The sequence below is a fragment of the Acomys minous genome (assembly GCF_964271855.1).
Source record: "Acomys minous genome assembly, chromosome: 8".
NCBI lineage: Eukaryota > Metazoa > Chordata > Mammalia > Rodentia > Muridae > Acomys > Acomys minous.
The window spans coordinates 78,257,168-78,279,326 of NC_140489.1; the positions used below are offsets into that span (position 1 = coordinate 78,257,168).

Genomic DNA, 22,159 nt, shown 5'->3' on the forward strand with positions numbered 1-22,159 from the left:
GATGGTTAATATTAAAAAGCATAGCTCCCTTAGGGCAGACTTATTTTGTAAAATTCGTTGTACTTTTAATTCCTTCTGAGTGTTGAAGATCAGAATGTGAGTGATACTTGAGTAAACGTCTAGAATTTTTATTTTCACAAGCCTGTCTGCGTTAAAACGGAGACTCTAATTAAGTGTTCATGATGTCATAACTACCTTGTCCATCTGGGGTTCAGCCAACATGAACCAGTGTATTCCTATTACTTCATGTTTCAAAGTAGATGCTGCATTGTAGAGATGCTCAGTTATTAGGAAGGGGTGTTCTGTTTCCTGCAGCTGTGATCAAACACTGGCAAAAGCAACTTAGGGAAGAAAGAGCCGATTTTAGCTCATAATTCCAGGTTACAGCCCATCACTGTAGGACAGTCAAGACGGCAGGGACTTGAAGCAGCTTGTGACATCCACGCTCATGAGCAGAGAGAAAAATGAGTGCATGCTTGTACTTGGCTCTTCACTATTCTTACAGAGTTCGTGGTCCAGCCCATACACTGGTGCTGCCGCCAATCGTCATGGAGAGTCTCAATTCAGTCAACACCACTAAAAAGTCCTTTACAGCCATGTTCACAGGCCAACCAGATTTATACAGTTCCTCATTGAGAAACTGAAAATCCTGTGAGAGTGCAGGCTGCCATTCTCATGTTCATTTATTATTATTCAGTATCTTAATGAGTGAGTTTTGTGTTTAAACCAAAGTTTTATTTGCCTCTTTAACCCCAGGCCTTGCATGATCATATAGATTTATCTTCCTGTTTTGGGTGTTTAGAGCTGAATACAGCAACTCATGTGCCATTGGAAAATACTCAGAAAATATAACTCGGGACACAGTGCTCGCTGGGAAGACCAGGGAATAGGAACTCCTCACCTGAACTGGATACAGCTGGCCTCATGTTCCAGCAACAAAAAGCCTTTTCTGAGCGTTCTTCCTAGCCTCTCCATGTTGAATATTAATGACATTGCTTCCTGTGTCTTAGCTATTTTAATTATTTTCATTTAAATTATTTTGTAATAATACTTGCTAATTTGATATTGTACTAAAAAAGATATTTTATCCATCTATATTTTTAGCAGTGTAATTACTGCTTTGGGAAGAAGATCTAATCTCCTGGGTCTCATGCTTTATTGTGCCTCAGAATCAGCAGGAAAGCTACTGAAGAGAAACATTTCTTCCAGACCCAATAAGTTGCTTTTCTAACAAGTTGATCCTGATACTCTGTGAACCCCTAAAACTGGACTAAGTCATAGTTCGAAATACTCTATTTGAAAGAAAGCAAATTAAGGCCCAGTGATCCTAAGGTTTTTGTTATTGTTGATTTTTTAAAATTATTTCATATGAAGCAGTCTCTGCAATTTCATCACAGGTGAGTTTTCTTCACCTCTCTACCTGCTGCGGGTGCCAGGGATACAGTGCCAATTGGCAGGCAGCCCCTCTGAGTTGGGAGGAAGCAATGAAAAAGCCGGGTTCCTGGTTCACTAAGAACTGATGCTATTCTTCCAAAAGAGGAAATTCAGATAAATAAGCTTTTTCACAAACAAAAATGACTGCATGCTGTTCAGGCTTTGTCTCTCAGCCCATTAAGGTGTGATAGGCCTGCTACTGCCACAGGCGGATCCTGAGAAGGGAAGTGGGGGTCAGGGAGATGGCAGGGGGTAAAAGAGACATCAGGCTGTTTTGAGCAAGACAGAAAAAGGACATCTTGGGAGAAAAGTGAGACATCTTGTTTAATTGGGAGGAACAAACACTATTTAAACATTTGGGTGTGGGTAAGGGCTTCCAGGGTTAGTGTACCTCACTGGCCAGGTCCAAGGTGCCAGAGATGCCTCATTTGCACGGGAGGAATTCCAGGTGCTGCTGGACATCACCTTATGAGGAGAGAGGAAGTTTAACCTGGCTACTGGGCTTCATGACCTTCTCCAGGGGGACAACAAAGGTTGGGGGGGGGGGGCTGGCTACTTATGCCAGACCATTATGGCCCAGGGGGATTTCTGGGATTTGGATATGCCTTGACCGTACTCTTACTCTATGCTTGTTTCCCTCAGCCCCAACTCCCTGGCCCCACAACTACACAATACCTTCCCTCCACCCTGTTCCTGTGAATGCTGAGCATCAAAATGCATTGATCATGAAGGAATGCAGATAATGCTGTTGCTGGTGGCACTAGTATCAGAAATATGAAGTTAGAATGGAGGGAAATGACCATGGGTGGCTGAACAGAGGGAGGATACCAGGCATCACCAAGGAATTTATAAGAGTCTTATAAAGCATAGCTTAATATTTTAGGGAACTGAGTTTTAAAGCTCAGAATATGGGATCAAAGCATTTGTTCCCCCCGTGAAAAGCCTACTTACCTGCAGATTGTATCAACAAGCCTCTATAAAAGAGATTATACTGCATTTTCTTAGGGTGAGAACTTCAGCCATCAGTAAGACAGATTTAAAAAAAAAAAAAAAGACCACAGTGGGATGAAGGTCTGAGGTTATGTTTATAATATGTTATTTTTATTCATAGTTTACAGTACTAGGTATAAATCCTAGAGCCTTGAGCATACTAGAGAAATGATCTACCATTGAGCACTGTCTTCAGCATTTGGCCAGCCTTGGAAATACACTTCATTGTTTTTTCCATGTATTTTTATTTAAAAATTCCAATTGTCATAATTTTTCAAAGACATTTGACAATAGGATTCACTTCCCATTTTCCACTAATTTGGAAACCTTCACTTTGTGCTCTTGTTGTTTTTAATCTATATTTTTATCTATGTGAAAGTAAAATGTACATAACTCAATGTCAAAATAACATACTCAATTGAATTAAATTTATTATATTGAGATTTTAAAAATTGCCTCTCAACTTTGATGTTTATACTAGTTTGTTAAGATTATTGTAAACAAAAATCCTCTGCCCCCAGATCAGCAAAGCTAGCCTCATAAATAACTGTAAAAACTTAGTTGCATTTCTTTAGCAGTGTTATTAAGATGGTGTGGGACATTCAACTTCTTACTGCTGAGTATTTTGGGTATGAAACTATGAAACCCTAGTTGTCAGTGTCCGTGGTGCTTGTTTTTATGATGCTTATTTTTCTTCCGGGAGACAAACTTCAACTGTTGTATGATAGGCCTAATATATTTTCACACTAAAACAAATTTTAGTTGTCAAGACTTAAATGGAAGGCAGAACTGCTCCTGAAAAGAAGGTGAAATATTCTGTTAGAGATGAGATGTAAAACATGGTCACAGTGAAGACACATTGGACAGCAGTTCCCTGGAACCTCAGAGAAATAGGATAATTACTTGCTATTCTGGAGTTTTGTTCTATTTTTACTTATAAAAGCTTGGAGATCTTTTTTGTCGATTGTGGTTTGTGGGTGTAATTAAACATGAAGTGACGAAAGATGTGTAGGCATCTATTATGCCAATATTATGATTGTGTTATTTGTCTTACATATTTTTCATAATTTTTGTATATTCTGCTAAAAAAACACTCTGAAACAAGTAGACAGTTATTTCATTCAAAACTTTATTTTGAAAAATCTAAAGTGAGATATTTGTATCACATGATAAGGGGTGAAATAATGTGGCTGGAGAGTGTGAATGCCAGAGATGGGTAGCTAATTACCTTGGTTGCCTTAAACAAGTCTCTTTACGCCTGGTGTTTCTGTTATAGAGACACAAAAACAAAGAAAGAGAGCAGGGATGGATGGACAGAGAGCTTGATAGAACTAGTTTTAAAAAAAGCAGTGTAAATATTACAAATATTGGCTAGCAGAGAAATGTATTTCGTTGTGACATTTTCACATGTGTGTACTTTCCTCTTCTTCTTGTTTTCCTTACTCTCTTGCCTTCCCTTCATCCTTTGGTGTTTTCCTCTCTCTCCCCAGTTCTTTCCCCTTCTGCTTTTATGATATGCATGATACATAATATGTACCCTCTTACTCTCTCTCTTTGCTAATCTGTTCTGTCTCACAGTTTATTATCTATTTTGATGCCCTACATGTACATATGTATACATATGGGTATATCCCATGTAAATATATACGTACATTAAAATAACACTCCACATATGAGAAATATATTTTGAGTCTGGCTTGTTTTATTTAAGATGATTATATCTAGATCCATGCATTTTCCTGAACATGTCATAATTTCATTCTTTATAGCTGAATACATTTTATTGTGCATATATACCTCATTACATTTTAATCATTCATGTGTTGATGGGCCTCTGGGCTGATCCTATATCCAAATAAAGTTGTAGTAAGCGTGGCTGTGTCTGGAACTGGCCTGTAATTCTCTGGGCATATACTAACAGTGGTGTAGGAGCTCAAATCATAGCTCAAGGTTCAGATTTTTTAGGAAAATCCTTCCTGATCTCCATAGTGGCTGCATTAGTTGTAATTGCAACATGAGTATGTGAGGTTTCCTCTGTCTGAAATGCTCATTAGCATTGTTGTCATTTACTTGAAATCCATCTCACTTGAGGAAAGAATGTGATTGATAATGAACTCTGGTACATGTATAAAATGGAATACTATTCACCTCTAAAGAAAAGTAAAGCACAAAATTATAGGAAAATGGATGGGTTTAAAATGTATTAATTGATATTAATTGAAGTCACATAATATCAGAAAGAAAAAGAACATTTTTCTCTCATGTGGACCTGATATATATTTTTTTTCAAAGTATAACATGTACAAAGAAGAAAATAAAATATAAGCATTAGGTGATGAGGAAGGACTAAATACACATGTACACATTAAATCATGGACAGTAAAAATGAAAATTTATATAATGCGAATTGATTTTTTTCTAGGTGTAACTCTCATTTTCTTGGGAATTTTTTTTGTGGTGCATAAATAAGCACAAGAAGATAGAATTAGTAGTGGATGTATAAGATCCATCGTGAAGATCCACAGCTTCAGAATGGCTGCTCTAACTGTATAGATGTTAAAGATGTATGCACTAAGGATCTGGCTAATCTCATGTAGGATATTTTCTATTTTTGAATCACTTACAAAACATTATAAATAAGAAATCATTTCACAAGCCCTGTGAATGCATGTCTAAAAGCGTTTCTGATAGAACCTTAATGCACTAGGCAGAACGCACGAGACAGAACCTTAATAAGTGGAGGCGTATCCTATAGTGTAAACACATTATAGAATAACTATCAAAAGAATGAAACAAAAATAAAAGGGAAGGCATTGCATCTCTCAACTAAACAGATGACAATGAGGCTACCCTGATTGGAGGAGCAGCTTATGTGGAAGAAACTGAGGCAGCTTCCCTATAGCCACAGTGAGCAGTTCATTGGTGCCAAGTCTAAAGTGCTATGTGTGATAACCACACAGAGATAGCATAGCCTGTTAGATGACACTATTTTCATCTCTTGAATTTTATGAATCCATTTTTTAAAAGGGGAAATGTGAAACATATTTTCCACTAATAACAATGTTAAGGTTTTGTTGTTTTGCTTAAATCCAAGAAAACTGTTTTAAAACTTTTGTGAGTTAGCTGTTCACAGGATACCAATTAATCTACACAGGGAAAAGAATGCAGCCACTCTTGCTCTATCATCCCTTTCCTAGAGTTCTGTGCAGCCTTCTTTGCTTCTCCTGGTTCCCAGGCTGTGGATGATTCCTCTTCCATCTGGTTGGTCTGGGCACTGTGCAGCAGAAGCCTGTCCTCTGTCCTGTCCCTGGCACTGCTGATGCTGATGCTGCGCAGTTTAGACAAGGAAGAAGAACTTGCATGATGGAGGGTATCACTTTCCTCTTTGTCCTTAGAACTGGCTAGATGCTGGTGTCCCGTTTGGGGATGCTGAATTTATTGCTTGCAGATAAATGATGTCACTATATATGCATGCCAGAGACTATGGAGCCTTTTTGAGAGGTTGTGCATTCTATTTACCTCATAGGAGAATTCTATCCTGTGTGTTGGCCTGATAATCTATTGACATGCTAGTTTTACACTAAAGTGAGGTCTATATTTCAGCCATCCAAGGTATAAATAGTCCCTTCCGTTTCTACTTGGGTAGTGGATATATTGATAGATTTACCGATGCAGTTAGTTATTCACTTATCCTGCACTCACAAGAAAGTATCAACATTTTTCTTTTACAGGTAAAGTAGATCTGGACTGAGAGAAAGGAAAACATTACATTTCTAAGCCACCATTTGTTTTGTTTTGTTTTGGTTTTTGGGGTTTTTTTTTCTGTTTTTTGTTTTGTTTTGTTTTTTGTATTTTGTTTTTTTGTTTTAAGTGTAGCAGGAACTGGATGCAATAAAACTGACATGTAGTCTTAGATCACATTAGGATTTGTGAAATGGACAAAATAAATAGCAAGTAAACAAAACAAAACAAAACAAAAACTCCCAAACAGAAAAAGAACCAACCCAAACCTTCATAAAATTTTTATTTTGGGGTGTGCTTGTTTTCAAAAACTACCTCTGCTAAATCTCCTGTCAGTGCTGAAACTAGAAGGCAGAAAGGCTCCTCATCCTAAGCCAACTGCAGTGTAGCCAGAGAAACAGGCAACAAAAATAGCACACCAGGATTGCTGTGCGTGGGTGAGGCAGAAACCACATTATGAGCAAAAGCTTCCAGTATTATTTTAGAACCAATACAGCTCTGCACTTCTCTGCTCTCTCTTCCAGAAACACATACTACAGAAATAAAATGAAATGAAATGTGTGCATTTTTCCCTCTTTGAGTTAGGATTCTTCTTCTTCTTTTTTTCTTCTTGATTTCCTTTCTTTGGAGGTGAGATACCAGTGCGGAAACCCAGTCTGCAAAGCAAGTTGAGGAAGGAAAGAGTTAATTGCTTTTAAGGCCCTGCAATAGAGAATTATGGTTTGAAAGATAGAGGCTGGACAGCTGGCTCTGCTGGGGTATTTTTAAATGCATTAATGCAGGCTCCAATCACTCGGCCATGCTTGACCTATTTTTGGCTCAGGCCGACCATTGTTCTATTTCTGTGCCTGTGGGCCATGCTGTTGTTGATTCATATGCAAATGGATTATCACTAGCTTTAGCCAACTTGAGCTGAGAGAGCCTGAGAAAGGGAAGAGAGAGACGCGCAGACAGATAGGAGGACACCCTCTGGAACCACTTGCAGGATGAGGACCTCGCCTTGAAACCCTAGCAGTCCAGGGAGCTGGACGCCAGGTTTAATTGTTTTCTTTCTTTTCTCCCTCTCATGGGCAGAGTTCATATTTTTCTACTTATTCTTAAAAAGAAATAACCCCGAAGCACATTCCTGTTGCCCACCTGCTTTTAGCTTCCAGGATAACCTAAAACTCCAGTGAGCTATAGCATCCAGTCTGCTCTTTCGGCTTTGCACACAGGTTGGTAACTCGTTGGGGGGAAAGTGCCCAGGTCTTTTTAAAGGGTCTGTCCATCTAAGCAGAAAGGAAGTCATTGTGGAAGTTGAAACTCAGCCTGCCGGTTCTCCTCGGGGAGGAGGGAGGACCAGTCAGGGTAGCTCCTGGGACCAGAGAGCACTGAGCAGTGATGAATCTGAAGTGAGAGTGACTGGAGGATGCTGCAGACAATTTACGAGAGTGACTCCTGTCTTTCCTCAGATGGAGTGGCCGGACGGGAGCAGCTCTTGGCTCAGCAAAGAATGCACAGTATGATCAGCTCAGGTATGGTCTTTCTGTACCCCGGTATGGGATGTCTGTTTGATGTTTGGGGAGGCTGGAGGGGAGGGGAGGCTGGTAGGGAGTTGAAGGAAAAGGAGCTTGCTTAAGGAATTGCTTTTCAGCTTTGATGTTGATGGCTTTTTTTTTCTTGATGGCGTTGAAGTGTTTAATGTAGATCCTTCCATCACCCTCTCCTTGCTTATTCTGAGTGTGTTTAGGGAAGGTTTCTTTTGAATGCAATGGTAAAGAATTGCTTGTGATCCAAGAAGACACTGAGATAAGTAAAAGGAAGGTGTTTTGTCTCACTGTGCAGCTAGGGAGAGGAGACCTGTACTGATCGTAAACAGATGCTAGTGGGACTTTAAGTTCATCTTGGGACTTCAGTTTAAATCGCAGCTCCAGCCAGCCAGATGACTTTATGTTTACAGTGTGCATACACAAGCACAACTATTTATAGACGTACCTTCTGAAGTGTGTGTCGGAGAAGTTCTCAGGTACTCTCATTCTTTCCCTAATGTGGCTTTTTCTCTTAAGCTCAAAGTGAATCTGTTTTGGATGAAATAAAATTATTACCAGATGCTTATTTTAATTTCTCCCCAAACGCTTGGGAAGTCTAGCATTGCCAGGCAGGTGCAGTGGTACACACACACACACACACACACACACACACACACCACATACACACATATACATGTAGGCATACACATACACACATAGACAGACAGACAGTCAGACAGACAGACACACACACACACACACACACACACACACACACACACACACATACACACACGAAATGTGTTAGAAGCAGGTGCAATGCTTTGCCAATTCCAACAGGGAAAATTCTAGTTTATAGATTTTCTGTACATGCTTGAGCTCTCAGAGATCTGCTGACTGGGAGATGGGTCTTGTGCACTTACCAGTTTATGTCAATTAAAACTTCCAACTTTCCAGGCAGTCTGATTTGCTTGAATTACTGCTGTTTGTTATTTGTTTCCTATAACCAGTTCATAAAGCTTTTGTCACTCAGCTTCTGAATGCTGTAGCCTAAATTGGTTTAAAGTTCTTCCTTGGAGCCTCAGCATTCCTCCTGTGGGGTTCCTCTCAGTTTTAGATCACTGCTTGCATCCCTGATAAGACTGTCACATAAAACAGCTTTTGCTTAGTAGACTTAAGGGGGAAAGAAATATTCCACAGGTTGGCTTCTGTGCCTGTGCGCATTCCCACCTGTGGGCCATGTTTAATGCCAGTTCTCTTTAAAGCTCTATTCAGTGTGATGGTTTTCAGATCCTCTGTTTACCCTGTCTTTTTATGGAATCGTAATGAAATGTCAGTTGTGTAAATTTTGATATTCTACACCAATGCCACAGAAATTACATTCGTAAGTTACATCTGCTTAGCAAAATAGAACATTCTAGAACATCAGTGGTTTGTTATCATTTTGACTAAAAGCTGACAAGGGCTTGGGGAGAAGCTAGCAGCTATCTATGGGGTGGAACTTAGCACTGAGCATCACAGTTTTGAAAGATCAGTGAACACTAGAAATACTATTTTAGCTATCACTTCAGAACCATGATGCCCTCTTAGTCTTTGTCTCTGTGTACAAGTACAATTGTTACATTTCTTTTAGAGAAGAGAAACAATTGAGTCTTGCAAGTAACAACTGTTAGCTGACACCAAGGCTAGCCACAAGTGTGCTAGCAAGCACCGCTTCCCCCCTCCCCATGATTTTGCTAACCATACAACTTGACTCAAACCCCAAGTGAGGTTGTTGTTTATCTGACATTGAAAGATTAGGACGCAGCATAACAAGATTTTCAAACTGGAAGCCTTGTGATTTTTTTTGCTGCTAGTCCCACCTGTGGTAGCATCCAGGCACCAGCTAGTAAACAAAGAACAGTGTTATCATACAGTCAGGGTCAACCCAGAAAGATAGACAGCAGTAGGTCTGCCGCAAACAGGGAAGGTCTAAGCTGTACTTCTTTTCAAAAGGTAGAATATTAATTGCATCCTTCTCATGATGCCCCATGATATTTGACTTTCATAAACATGGCCTTAGATTTCATCCACCCAATCTTTGGTGCATTTTTTTTTTCCTGAGGCTGGATCACAGAGACACCAAGTGCGTTTCCAGATAAGATGCTTGGATTCCATCTGAAGTTTCTCTTTGAGTTTTGAACAGGCATCTTAGAAAGTAGGTTTGCTAATCTCCTCAGCCATTGTACTCTTAGCCAACTTAGACCCATGGTGATCGAGTTATGGTTGCTCCTGGTGGACCTTCACCAGATTATTTTTTTTTTTCCGTTAGACTCATTATTAAATTAGAGATGTGCTTGTCTTGATAGAGTTACAAATTTTTCTTTCTTCTTTCTTGGACCACTGACCTGTTTTGAGTCCAGAGTAAGAAGTGCACTGGCTGGTAGGATGGACACGTGCTAGGAGGTAGAAATGCTGTCTGAGGACTCATGTGTTCACAAGCCTGCTGCCAGCTACTTGTGGAGTTCATCAAATGGCCACTGATGTTGTGCACTGCTGATCTCCCAGCATTCCTGTGAGAGTCTCACGTATAGGCACATCTATAAAGCATGTGTGTGTGTGTGTGTGTGTGTGTGTGTGTGTGTGTCTGTGTGCGTGAGCGTGTGTGCGCACGTACACACGTGTGCTGGTATTATTGCAAGTGAAGGTACATGGCTCTCCAGTCATCCTGAACATTCCAAAAAAGTTGGAGTTTCCATGAGGAAATAGGGTTTTGTTCCATATCCAGTTTTATTAATTTTCTTACACATGTGCTATTTCTTTGGGTGTCTTCTTTTCATAAGAACATTGGTTTCTTATGTGAATCTTGACTATATATCAGGGTAGGGTTCATATGCGTGTATTCTGTGAAACAGCTCATGATATAACAAAGACAAAGAACCTGGTGATTATGTGCTCAAACTGAAACTCCAAGAGACAGTTAATTCAATTAATTATTTCCAAAAGTTAGTTTTATTATACAATTGTAATTAACAATGAGTCAAGATAACATTGGTTTTTGTTATATTAGGTCTTAGGTGTTAAAGCACATTATTTTTGTGCAGATTTTTATATGTCATTGGAATGAAACTGCTATATATAGTTGCGTATTTTCCTTATAATGATGGTCAGGCTAGACATAAGATAGTATTATGATGGTCCATGTGTGTAGCATGGCCTGCTAATATCTTAGCTTAAAATATTCTATAATATTGAATTTTGAAATCCATTACAGGTGATATATTTTGCCAGGTCATTTCCACTTCTGTGGCCTGTTTGGACCACGTACAAATATTTCTGAAGTCTGTCAGCAGGATCTGGCAGAATGAGGGGTAATTTTCTGTTGTCAGGCTTGTAGCCTAACATGTTGGACAGCAGAAATGTCCACTCAGTGTTGGACAGCACGTGAAGGAATTGCCTCAAGTTTATACTGAATTGCTATCAGATATAATTAAAGAAAAATCATATTCATTATGTATTCCTATTTTAATGCTATGAAAACAGTTAAGTTGAAATTCTGATAGTTTATTAAGATGTGTCTTCACCTTTCCAGAATCTGTTTTCTCTTGATGTATCATACTGAGAGAAGTGGACTATTCTGGATTCAGAAGTCAAGTATGTCTACTTGAGAGGCAGTGTCTAGCTATGAAGTAGTCTGTGAAAGCTACCATTGTATAAGATTACTTCTTGTCTGACTTGTAATTGCTATTTTGTTATTTTTCTAACTCATGTTATTTTCACCTTTTAGCCTATTATCAGTTGGAATATTTTTATGGGACTAAAAAGCAAAACTATTCATAAGTAAGTCTGTTAGAAACAGGGGCACAATGAATGTTTCCTATTCCTGAGGACCACGGAGGTGTAATTAACAGTGTGTCTGTTCAAGATGTCTGAAAGAATTCTAAATCCTGAATTTAACAAATATTCTAAATGACAATTTTGACTTCGGAGATGTGAGGTGTGAAGATGTACTGTAGACATATCTTGTCACCACTGATGGCTCCTGAAGTGGACCCCGTAAGAATAAAAAATAATAAAAGCCAGCAGCAAACACAGTCTACCTAACATGGCATTCAACAGGCACTGCAAAGAAAATGATGTCGCTTGACTTCCAAATAAACAACCAAGGAAAACTCTTAGAATTTTACTGGCAACCTGACAAGTTTCTAAGAATTCTAGTATTCCCAAACCTGGCGACCTGCTGACCCAGTGAGGTTCTCAGTGTTTCCTCTTCTCCCACATGGCTGAAGCACAGAAGAAAAAAATCACGGAAGAAAAAGCTGGTGAAATGAGGCAAGGGGGTCAAACATGGCCTCTCTAGAGAAATACAGGCACGCATGCAATGCCTTAGCCAAGCTTTACAGCGGCCTGTTCCTGCCTCTCTAGTCTTAGGGTTTCACCAAAAAGAAACATTTCAAGTTCTTAGACCAATGTTATTGTCTAAAATTTGCTTCCCAGAAAATAGCACAACTTAGTAAGAACTTGAAATCTCCAAAACAATACCTTAAAGAATGGTAAAACCATAGAAGGAGATGAAAAGGGGGATTTTCGTTTTAATGGGATCACATGAAAATGACAAAAACATGATAATTACGGAACAAAATTCATCATTAGAATTAGCAAGAAACTGATAAGGGCGGAAGGTTTGAAAAAAGGAAAGTGGGCTAATGTAATTAGAGAAAAGTTAACACAGTTGAATGACAAAGATAAAACATGGTTATTTGAATCACAGAAGTTAATATTTCAAAACTACCAACAAAGGTATACTGTATATGATAAAGATTTAATATATATACATATATTTTTATATAAATATACATGTACATTATATATATGTATATACACACACATATATAATGAAGATATATGGTAAAAAAAAAAATAAAGGAAAATGAACTCACTGAAACAAAAAGAAAAGTACTGCAAGTTGAGTTTCTTACCTTTTGGGAAAGTTGATGCAAATGCTCCAGGCAGTCAAACCCTCAATGGGCTACTGAACCATAAATACTTCTTCAGGGTTTCAAAGTGCAGGCTGTAAGGTCGCAGGTGGGAGAAAAGAGCTCTACTGGAATCATATCAGAGTTAGCCAATAGGAAATATCTAAAGACAGAGAAGAAACCAGGTGTAGTAGCACACACCTTTAACTCCAGCTTTAGGAGGCAGAGACAGAGGCAGAGGCAGAGGCAGAGGCAGAGGCAGAGGCAGAGGCAGAGAGGCAGAGAGGCAGAGAGGCAGAGGCAGAGGCGCAGATCTCTGTGAGTCGGAAGCCAGTCTGGTCTACACAGTGAGTTCTAGGACATCCAGAGCTGCCTGGAAGAAAAATCCTTAAAGCAGCAAGAGAAGTGCTTTCAGGGTCACCATTTTACATGAGGTTATAAAAATAGAGGGGAAACTGGTAAGTAATGTGAAAATCCTCAAATATGAATGAGAGGGTCTAAATAGTTGAATGCAGTTAATAAGTAGATGAATTTAAATTATATTCAGGAGAAAATCTTAGTAAAACTAACAGGTGTGTTGCTGTTAGTGTTGTTAGTTTACTTGAATGAACATGGTTCAAGGTTATGAAAAAGAAAGCAAATCCCATCCTGCAGGACACTGTAGTGTACTAGCCACACCAAGCAGTTTGAGGAGCTATGAGTGCTGAGAAGGAAAGACGTGAGAGCCTGCTAATATCTTTCCTTTTTGTTACCAGGGACAGAGTCTTGATGCTTAAAATAGCAATGTGTAGTGAGGCTTTTTTTCTTTTTTTAAGTTTCCAAACACTAATTATTTTCAGTAGTTTATTTAACCCTAGAGAGACCTTTCAGAAATAGTATCTTACAGTAAAGAAGCATTTAGTGTGTTTATCATTTCCTCAAATGCAGTTTTAAATCTGCTACAGTCAGTTAAATTTAAGGTGGGGTTTTTTTTTGTACAAAGAACACCAATAATATGATCTTATTTTTATGAAACTATTTTTTAAATATAACCACACCCTTAAATAACTCATATGTGGAGAAAAAAGTTAGGAAAGACTGTATTTGGTGAAATATCATAATTTTTCATTTTATATTTATACTTGTTTGTTGTTTTGTTGCATGGGCATTTGTGCTGTGTGAATGTGTTGTGTGTGTTTCGTGTATGCACATGCATGGATAGGTGTATGTGCCTGTGAGCAGCACATGGGGGCCCAGAAGTGAAGGTGGAGTCCTTCAAGAGCAATCTCTGCCTCATCCGTTTTTTTACAGGGTCTCTCACCACACCTGGAAGCAGGCTGTTGGACAGCAAACCCAATGACCCTTTTCTCTCTCTTCAACAATAGAGTTGCAGTCCTCACCAGGACCCAGACATGTATGTGGATCCTGGCATGCGAACTCAGGTCCATATGCTTGTATAGCAAGCTCTGTCACTCACCAAGCCATCATCTCTCCATCTTCTTTCTGTAGGACTGTATTGACTGTAGATTTTTGGGGGGGGGGGACTTAGCACCTTCACTTCCACCTGCAAAGTTTTTGTGGAACAATTTTGATGGTTAGTAGTGTGTATATATAGGCTGGTGTGTGTTTTCCACTGCCAGTAAAAGAAAACTGGTCAAAAGACTAAGCGTTCGGTTTTTTTTACTGAGTTGAAAAGCTGGTGGCGAGCAGGCAGCAGGGACTGGGTGATGTCAGCTGCAGTCAAGTCTGGCACATAGTTCTGCTCCACTCCTCATGTTGTGGGTGGTGCCATAATGCTGGTGCTGCTAAGTGATCCAAAGGTCATGATTGCACAGTAGTGTTTCCAGCTCCCAGCCTTGTTGCCTTGTTGTATGACGTATGGCAGAGACAAAGAAGGGAATCTGATTTTTAAGGCTCTTTTTCTCAGTTTTTATTAAAAATCCCTCTCTCAGTCTCCCACCACCACCTGTGTCTATGTCTGTGACTGTCTCTGCCTCCATCTGCCCCCACTTCCCTCTATCTCTCCCCCTCTCGTGTGTGTGTGTGTGTGTGTGTGTGTGTGTGTGTGTGTGTGTGTGTTCATACTCATGTGTAAGTAAAGATTCATGGAGGTCAGAGGATAATCTTGCCTTTGTATCCTCATCTTTCACCTAGTTTGGGGCAGGAGTTCTTTGTTATTTGCTGTTGTGTACACCTGGCTGCTTGGCACATGAGTGTACATGGACTGCTCTGACTCCATCTCTCATATCACCATAAGAGTACTGTGGTAACAGGTGGCTGCCTCTGTGTCTAGTTTTATGTAGTTTTGGGAGATCTGAATTCATAACCTCACATTTGACCTTTCTCCGCTAAGCCTTCTCTTCGGCTCACACTATGTAACTGTCTCCCTATTCCCCTGCCCGTCTCCATTTTCCAGACACGATCTTGCTATGTAGCTAGACAGGCTTAGAATCGAGTTCCTGCCTCCCTGGCTTCGTATGTGCTGGTATTACAGGTGTGAATCTTCTTTTTATTTAACAGAAGAATCTCACCAAGAACTTCCCCAATAATCATCATTTATAATTTATTGGCTATGTAGCATCATGTGCACATTTTTAATCCAGTTGTTGAGTAGAATATGGGCTAAGCATAAACCCTGAGGGAAACAGACTTGAACCTAATAAAGGTTTCTGCTGGGAGAAAAAAAAAAAGACACAAGAAGAATGGAACAGGGCTTACCCAGATTCTGCCAGTTTGGGCCATGGTTCATATGTTGGTGATGGAACATTTCTTTTTTGCAATTTTAAAACTAAGATTTTAGTTTTAGAAATATAAACATTTTAATAACATGAATGAACTAGGCCTCTCATTTATCTTTCATTGAGTAGCAGTGCAACTTTATTTTCATGAGATTAAACACTGATGAGACTTTTTTACTGGCATTGGTTAGAAAGATCCCAGTAATGGAAAACTGAACCAATTGTGGAGAAAAACGTGTTCTTTAAAAAATATATTCTAAATCACTTTATTTAAAGGAAGAAAGACAACAATGTCATCTGATTCATGTTAAGTGTTTATTTATGAACTTGAATAGTGCATTCTGTCAGCATTGCTTCTGATGGATACAGATTTCAGAGATATTTAAGCTACAAAAGAATTGTATGTCTGGGATGTAATTTAATGATAGAGACTTTTTCAAGTATCTGGCTTCATGTCCCAGGAAAGAAAAAAGAAAGGAGAAAAGGAAAGAGAAAAAGATTAAGGGTTGATTTAGAGTATGAAAGATGATCTTTAATGAACACAGTAATGTTGCCAACGGGTTGTCATAATTATTGCATTTTGAGAATAGTGAACATTTTTCTATTAGAGAATAACTAGATTTTCTTCTGAATTGTGATGTGTTGAAAACAATTTAATTGAGATAAAATCCCATGAAAATGTTCTTAAAATCTTTAAGAAAAATTCAGCTCATGGCAAGAGATATTGCCCTTGACAAGCTGAGACAGGAGTATAACTAGGTGTCTGAGGCCAGCCTGGCCTAGCTAGTGAGTCTTTTTTGCTTTTGCTTAGTTTCGAAGGGCTTCCAGAGTGCCACTGGTTACAGGGATGCATGGTGTCCTTGCTGCTGACAGTGTTTGGTTTCTAATCCCAGGAGGTTTGCAGTTAGTAGGGCGAGGACAGGAAACCTCCCTGTTCTTAGATAAGTTTTATCACTTAAGACACTTGCATCAAACATTTAAGTTAAACATTAAACTACTAGCTCAAGTATTTTCATAATTTAAACTCCTATAGTTAATGAATAAAAACCTAGACAATTCTTTTGTTTTTGTAAGAATATATTTCCCATTTATTGTCATAGTCTTAACTTTTCCATAGTAGGTAAATTGTGGGTCCCTTATTCATAAAGTTTTAAAACATATTCAATAACTAAATACAGCAATAACCACTCTTAAGGAAGAAAGAAATTTCCTAAACCACAGAGTGTATCTCGTCTTTTGCATATGATTGAATGCCTTGCATACTGATAAGTTGGGAAACACCCGCTTTTCCTCTTTTTCCTCCTGGCTTACCATTTATTTGAGAAACTTCTAACTTCATGAATTTTGTTTGTGACTGACCCAGTTGCCACCATGAAGATGGGAGACACACACAGGACGTGAAGTGAACTAGTGGTTGGACTTCTCTAATTCTTCATGATTACATATAGAATTTCAATTGATTTCAATTAATTAATGCATGTGGGGGGGCATATGTGCCATGACACAAGTGTGGAGGTCAGATGACAACACTTGGAATTCTGTTTTCACCAGTACTGTGACATCTAGGGATGGGCCTCCTGTCATGCTTGCGCAGCAGTCACCTTAACTGCCTTAACTGCTGGGCCATCTTGCCAGCCTTCAAGTGTATATTTTGAAGCCAGGCTTGTCACTCCCAGTTCCTGTGCTCATGCTTGGTGCTCCCATGCTCACAATCCAGGGGTCAGTGATCTTGTTTTTCATCACATCTGAGTTCTTACTGTGATAACAGCTAGGGTTCAGAGAGTTTCTTTGTACCAGGTGCTGCTCTTGTCATTTACCCTCCCAGGTTAATGAGGTGCGCAGGCTTTGTCTCACTCTTCATAGTTCACATGTGAGAAAAATCAGTTTAGATGTGAAGCACTCGTGGTCCCTTGGAGAGAAAATGGCAGAGTTTGGTCTCCACTCCTGCCACTCTTCCCAAATAGAAAAAAAAAAAAAAAAAAACTAGAGGGTAATTTTATTCCTATCTGCTTGATACTAAAATTATAGCCACAGTCATGTTTATAAGCAAACATTTAGACAGAATTTTTAATCTTGGGGAAATTTAAGGTACAAATACTAAAAGCCTTGCTAGAAGCTTCATGCTTTACAGTCTCAGTGCTGGGTAGGTAAAACTAGGAGTTAACGTGCTTCGCCACTGCGGAGATAAGGGAATACTAACACTAGAGGGTTTGTTTCCTTCCACTAAAGAGTTTATGTTATGCTCACCTTTATCGGCACTTGGAAACATGGCATCCATTCAAGTCCTGATTCTAACCTGAAATGTGAAAGTGTTGAGCTAAAGATAAGATTTGTCTAACAAAATTCAGATTTCACTTAATATGCCTGTTTGTCTGTCTGTCTGTCTATCTAACATGTACATATAGATATTCATTATAAACATAGGTCTCCAATTTGGGCTCCTTCAGTGAAACTGAATGGCATTTTCAGACTATCATGGTAATATAATTTACTTTTCATGAGTTAGATTTTTACCTCATTAAATGTTATTGTGTAATATAGGTGGTTTAATCTTAAAGTTTACAAAATAGCTACTAATCAAATTGTGAAAAAAACTATTTGGTTTCTAACAACTTTTTAAAGTCTCACTTGCTATAAGAATATTGAGCGACCTTTTTGAATCAATATATTTTGAAAGCATTATTGATTATCACGTTAATAACCAACATAGTTTATTGCCTTCCTGTAGAAAGAGCCTTTTGAGAGTTCATTAAATGCTTGGAACCTGCAGATGCCTGCATGTCTGAGCCTCTCCTTAACAGGCTGAGTCCTTTGGGTCAGTTATTCTTAGCCTGGGTATTTCTATCTTATGGCATTTCAGGTCTAAGATTAGCTTGTTAGGCGTTATCATACCATCTGAGTTACCTCCTAATATAACTCTACACTGGAATGATTATTTATAGAAAGAGCATTCTGTCATTTTTGGGTTATTTCTAGTAGTTTAAATAGAGAAGAATAACATTCAAGTGAAACCACATATCCCTTCCTGCTGTCAAACAACATAATAACTCTGCTTAAGGGGCGATACTGCCACTGAAATGCAAGCTTATGTGGCTGCAGCATTCTTTTTATCTCTGTCACCTTGGGGGGAAGGGTAAGGCTTTGGGTAGCAATATATAATGCTTGTAGCAAGGCAAGGAGACAGCCTTGATACTTTCTGTCACAGAACACACAAGCCTCTGGTTGATGATGACAACAAGAGACACAGGGCTTATTTTTAGAAACAGGCATTGCTAAGCTCTCTGTTTGGTGTTAATATCACTCATAAACAGGGCTCCTCAGGGCTCTTGACCCTTCCTGTGAACACTGTATTACACACTCACACACACATACCTGCACATGCACACACACATGCAAACACACATGCATTCATACATGCACACAGACACACATACACACACATTCATTTAGCTCTACAAGAATGATTTTGTTATTTAAAAATTAATCCACTTTGAATTAGAAAATCTAAAATTCTCTTCAGTTTCTCTACTAGAATAATTTCTAAAATCCATGGAGACTAGGTTTAAGAAGTAAAGTATAATTGAATGCTTTTTAAAGGCAAAATTAATATAAACCATGAATATAAATGAATGTGTATTTATATTCTTTAATAATAAATTATGATGCTATAAAATAATGTTATCTGTGTTTCCAACTTTATTGCAACAATATATAAAATAGAACTGTAAGATATATGCTGTATTTATTGAAATTGCTTATTTAAATGGATGAGGTCTGAGCAATATAAGTATAAATTTTCACTTGTTCTTGTATAACTAACTTTTGATGAATTCAGTAAGTTTCAAATACAATAAAATGAGTAGTTTCCATTTGAGAAATTTCTTAATTTATTTCAACTATGTGCCTAATTCAGATCTGAGTAATTGATATTTTGTTCTCAAATTAGAAATGTGATTTTCATCTGTTAAATTTGCATTTTACATTCTTAATTTAAAGCTAACTTCTTGCTAAATGATGAAGATATTAAAATGATATGTTAATAGGTTTAATGAGTCACAGTGCTTGAGAATGGGTAACTTATAGGAATCTGTAGGGGTGCATGGAAGTTTAGCATTACCTATGTCTTTAGGAAGGAAAATGTTTACTTGGCTGACAGGTTGTAGTCCATCACTGTGGGAAGCCCGGGAGGAACCAAGGCTGGGACTGAAGCATAGTCCATGGGAGAAACCCGCTTCTACTGTCTTGTTCCCACTGGTGTGCTTGGCTACCTTTCTTACATGGCCCAAACCCACAGGCCTAGCACTGTTTCTACCCACCGTAGGGTGAGCACTCCTATATCAATTGACAATCAAGAAAATATGCCAGGGACATGCCCACATGCCAGTCAGATGGCGGCAATTTCTCAAGGGATGATCCCTCTTCCCAGGTGCAGGGAGTTGACAACCAAGTTTTACCATCAAACTTGTAATCTGAGTGATATATATTCAAGGTACCATCTTGTTTCCTTTAAAGTGCCATTTGTAATTTGCAAATTAAAAAGCAAAACAATAGGAAATATATAGGAATGATGGTACATTAAAAGAAACTGAGACTGGGCGTGGGGGATGTCTCAAGTTGATAATGGTGCTTTCCACCAAGCTCACATGGTAGAAGAGGGTACTGACTTCCACGTGTTGTCCTCTGAACATAAGTGCTATGATACCCAGTTCCATTACCTACATCCATATCTACACACACACACACACACACACACACACTAATAAAAATTTAAAAGTATCTATCAGTTCCTGCAGAGTTGAAGCAACTGAGAGAGCATGGCAATTTGGACCTTACATTCTTATTTTTGCTTCGTTTGTTTGTTTTCGAGACAAGGTTTCCTTGTAGACCAGGCTAGCCTCAAACTGACAGCGATCCACCTGCCTCTGCCTTCCCAGTGCTGGGATTAAAGGCTTGCACCACCACATCCAGTGGATGGACCTCACATTCTTAGTTAATTTGCATATTCAATGTTTTGAGAGGTGTTGAAACTGGAGCTTCGAGAACCCGTATGAAATAAGCATTCGTCTGACTCATCCTTGAAAGTCAACCATGTGCCAAATATTCTCGCCACAGAGGGCACACACCATGTTACTCTCCAGTTGCCTATGCTGTTGGGAAGGGATGGGGAAGCTGCTATAGGTGGGTCAGGGGGCCAAGAAAGGCTACTACCCAAGATTCAATCTGTTTACCAAGATTGCTTGTGGGACTAGAGCAAATGCTGTGCTCTGGATGTGACACTTGCTAAGCCCTTAACTTCCCTTCTCTTTTAGTTTTTACTTTCCATTTGTTCTTTGAGAATGTTAGACAACGAGTTTTGATCCTATTTAACTCCATCTCCCAGCTCTTCCCAGATCTACCTCCCTTCCTTTCTCACCCAGGGTTGTGTCTTCTTTTCCTCCACCAAGGTAAACCTGTGTTATTTTTGGATGGATAGCTTTCCATTGGAGTGTGTTCAACTTCTCAGCAAGCTGCAGGCTTAGATAAAACTGACTTTTTTTTTTCCTTAGCAGCTATTGGTTGCAATATCTCCTTGGAGAAAGGTGGAATTTCACACCTAGCTCCCCTCCTTGTGCTGGCCTTTGGTCTTGCCTGGGCTTACATGGGTCTGGTGTATGCTGCCACAATTACTATGTATTCATTTGTGCAGCTCCTGTGGTGTGTCCAGAGGACATTACTTTCTCGTAATCACACCCCACTGTCTTTGAGTCTTTTGCCCTTTCTCTTCCACAGAGATCTCTAACCTGAGGAGGAGAGGCTGCAGTATGTAGGTTCCCTTTAGGGCTGGACATTTAGGGCTGCCCTTCATTTTCTTGTCTTAGTACCATGGGTCTCTGGGTTAAAGGGCCATCTTTGTCCTTTCCCACAGGAATCTTACGTCAGCATAACCTTTTTGCCTGAGCAGTATAAACAGTAGCTAGTAGTTTTCTGAAGCCAGGAACCCCCCTTTTTTTGAGGGTCCCCAAAGAGAAGCCACAGTGTGTCTTTAGTGGCCAAAGCAGATGTGGCAGAAGTAGAATTATGCTAATGTTCTCATTAGCATAATTGTTCATACTTTGTTAAGGGTCTAAAATACAGATCTCATCACAGAGACATTTGTGAATCTGCCTTTTGCCAGGTGTTTGATTCAGGTAAATGATAGGTCACACAACATCTCTGACAGATGAATTGTAATTTCCAAACTGTATGTTTAGAACATACAGTCTTCGTTCTGTTGACAAACAGCTAGATTTGTGATAAGTCTATTACAATAATTCATGGAGGTGACAGATCTATCTGAAAGAGGGGTGGGCAGCAGTGAATGCAAATAGCTATTTCCTTTCCATGGTTTGGTTTCTTGTGGCTGGGGAGCAGTGACAGATATGTACAGTAGCCTGGACCAGCATTTCTGAGGGTCTGACACATTATCTCACATGCTTGATGCCTCATGGGGTTTTCCCTCAACATTCCAGTTGGTTTAAGTCAAATGGGATGAAAGCAGTGAGCACACAGCAGGAAGTGCTCTGAAGCTATTTTAAATCTCCATTTACTTCTGCCCTGGAGGAGCTGGGGAAGCCTGTAGCAACCTGTGGGTGCGAACCACGGGAAGGTTTGCAACTATAATTTTCTACACCTTGGCGACTGGGATGCAGACAAACTCCTGGACAGAATTGCGTGTGGATTCCCAGACGCTCATCTCATTCAATCAGTATTTATTAGTACTTTGCAGTTCTATTCTACAGGGTGTTTTTGTTGTTGACAATGAGTTATTGATCAGTAGGTAGACACACATGCACAC

At 39.2% G+C, this 22,159-nt stretch overlaps 1 protein-coding gene across 24 annotated transcripts in view; it reads left to right on the forward strand.

Annotated features, from left to right (window-relative positions):
- HDAC9 (histone deacetylase 9) overlaps positions 1-22,159 on the forward strand; it is an 861,568-nt gene that overhangs the window by 379,153 nt on the left and 460,256 nt on the right. For 22 of the 24 annotated variants that reach the window (XM_084791695.1, XM_084791697.1, XM_084791698.1 and 19 more), the window contains one exon: positions 7,617-7,679. In XM_084791695.1, the coding sequence (XP_084647821.1) occupies positions 7,617-7,679 (63 nt within the window). Of the gene's footprint in view, positions 1-6,522; positions 7,380-7,616; positions 7,680-22,159 lie in introns of those variants that run through there. The other 2 variants (XM_084791691.1, XM_084791692.1) reach the window with 2 other exon arrangements.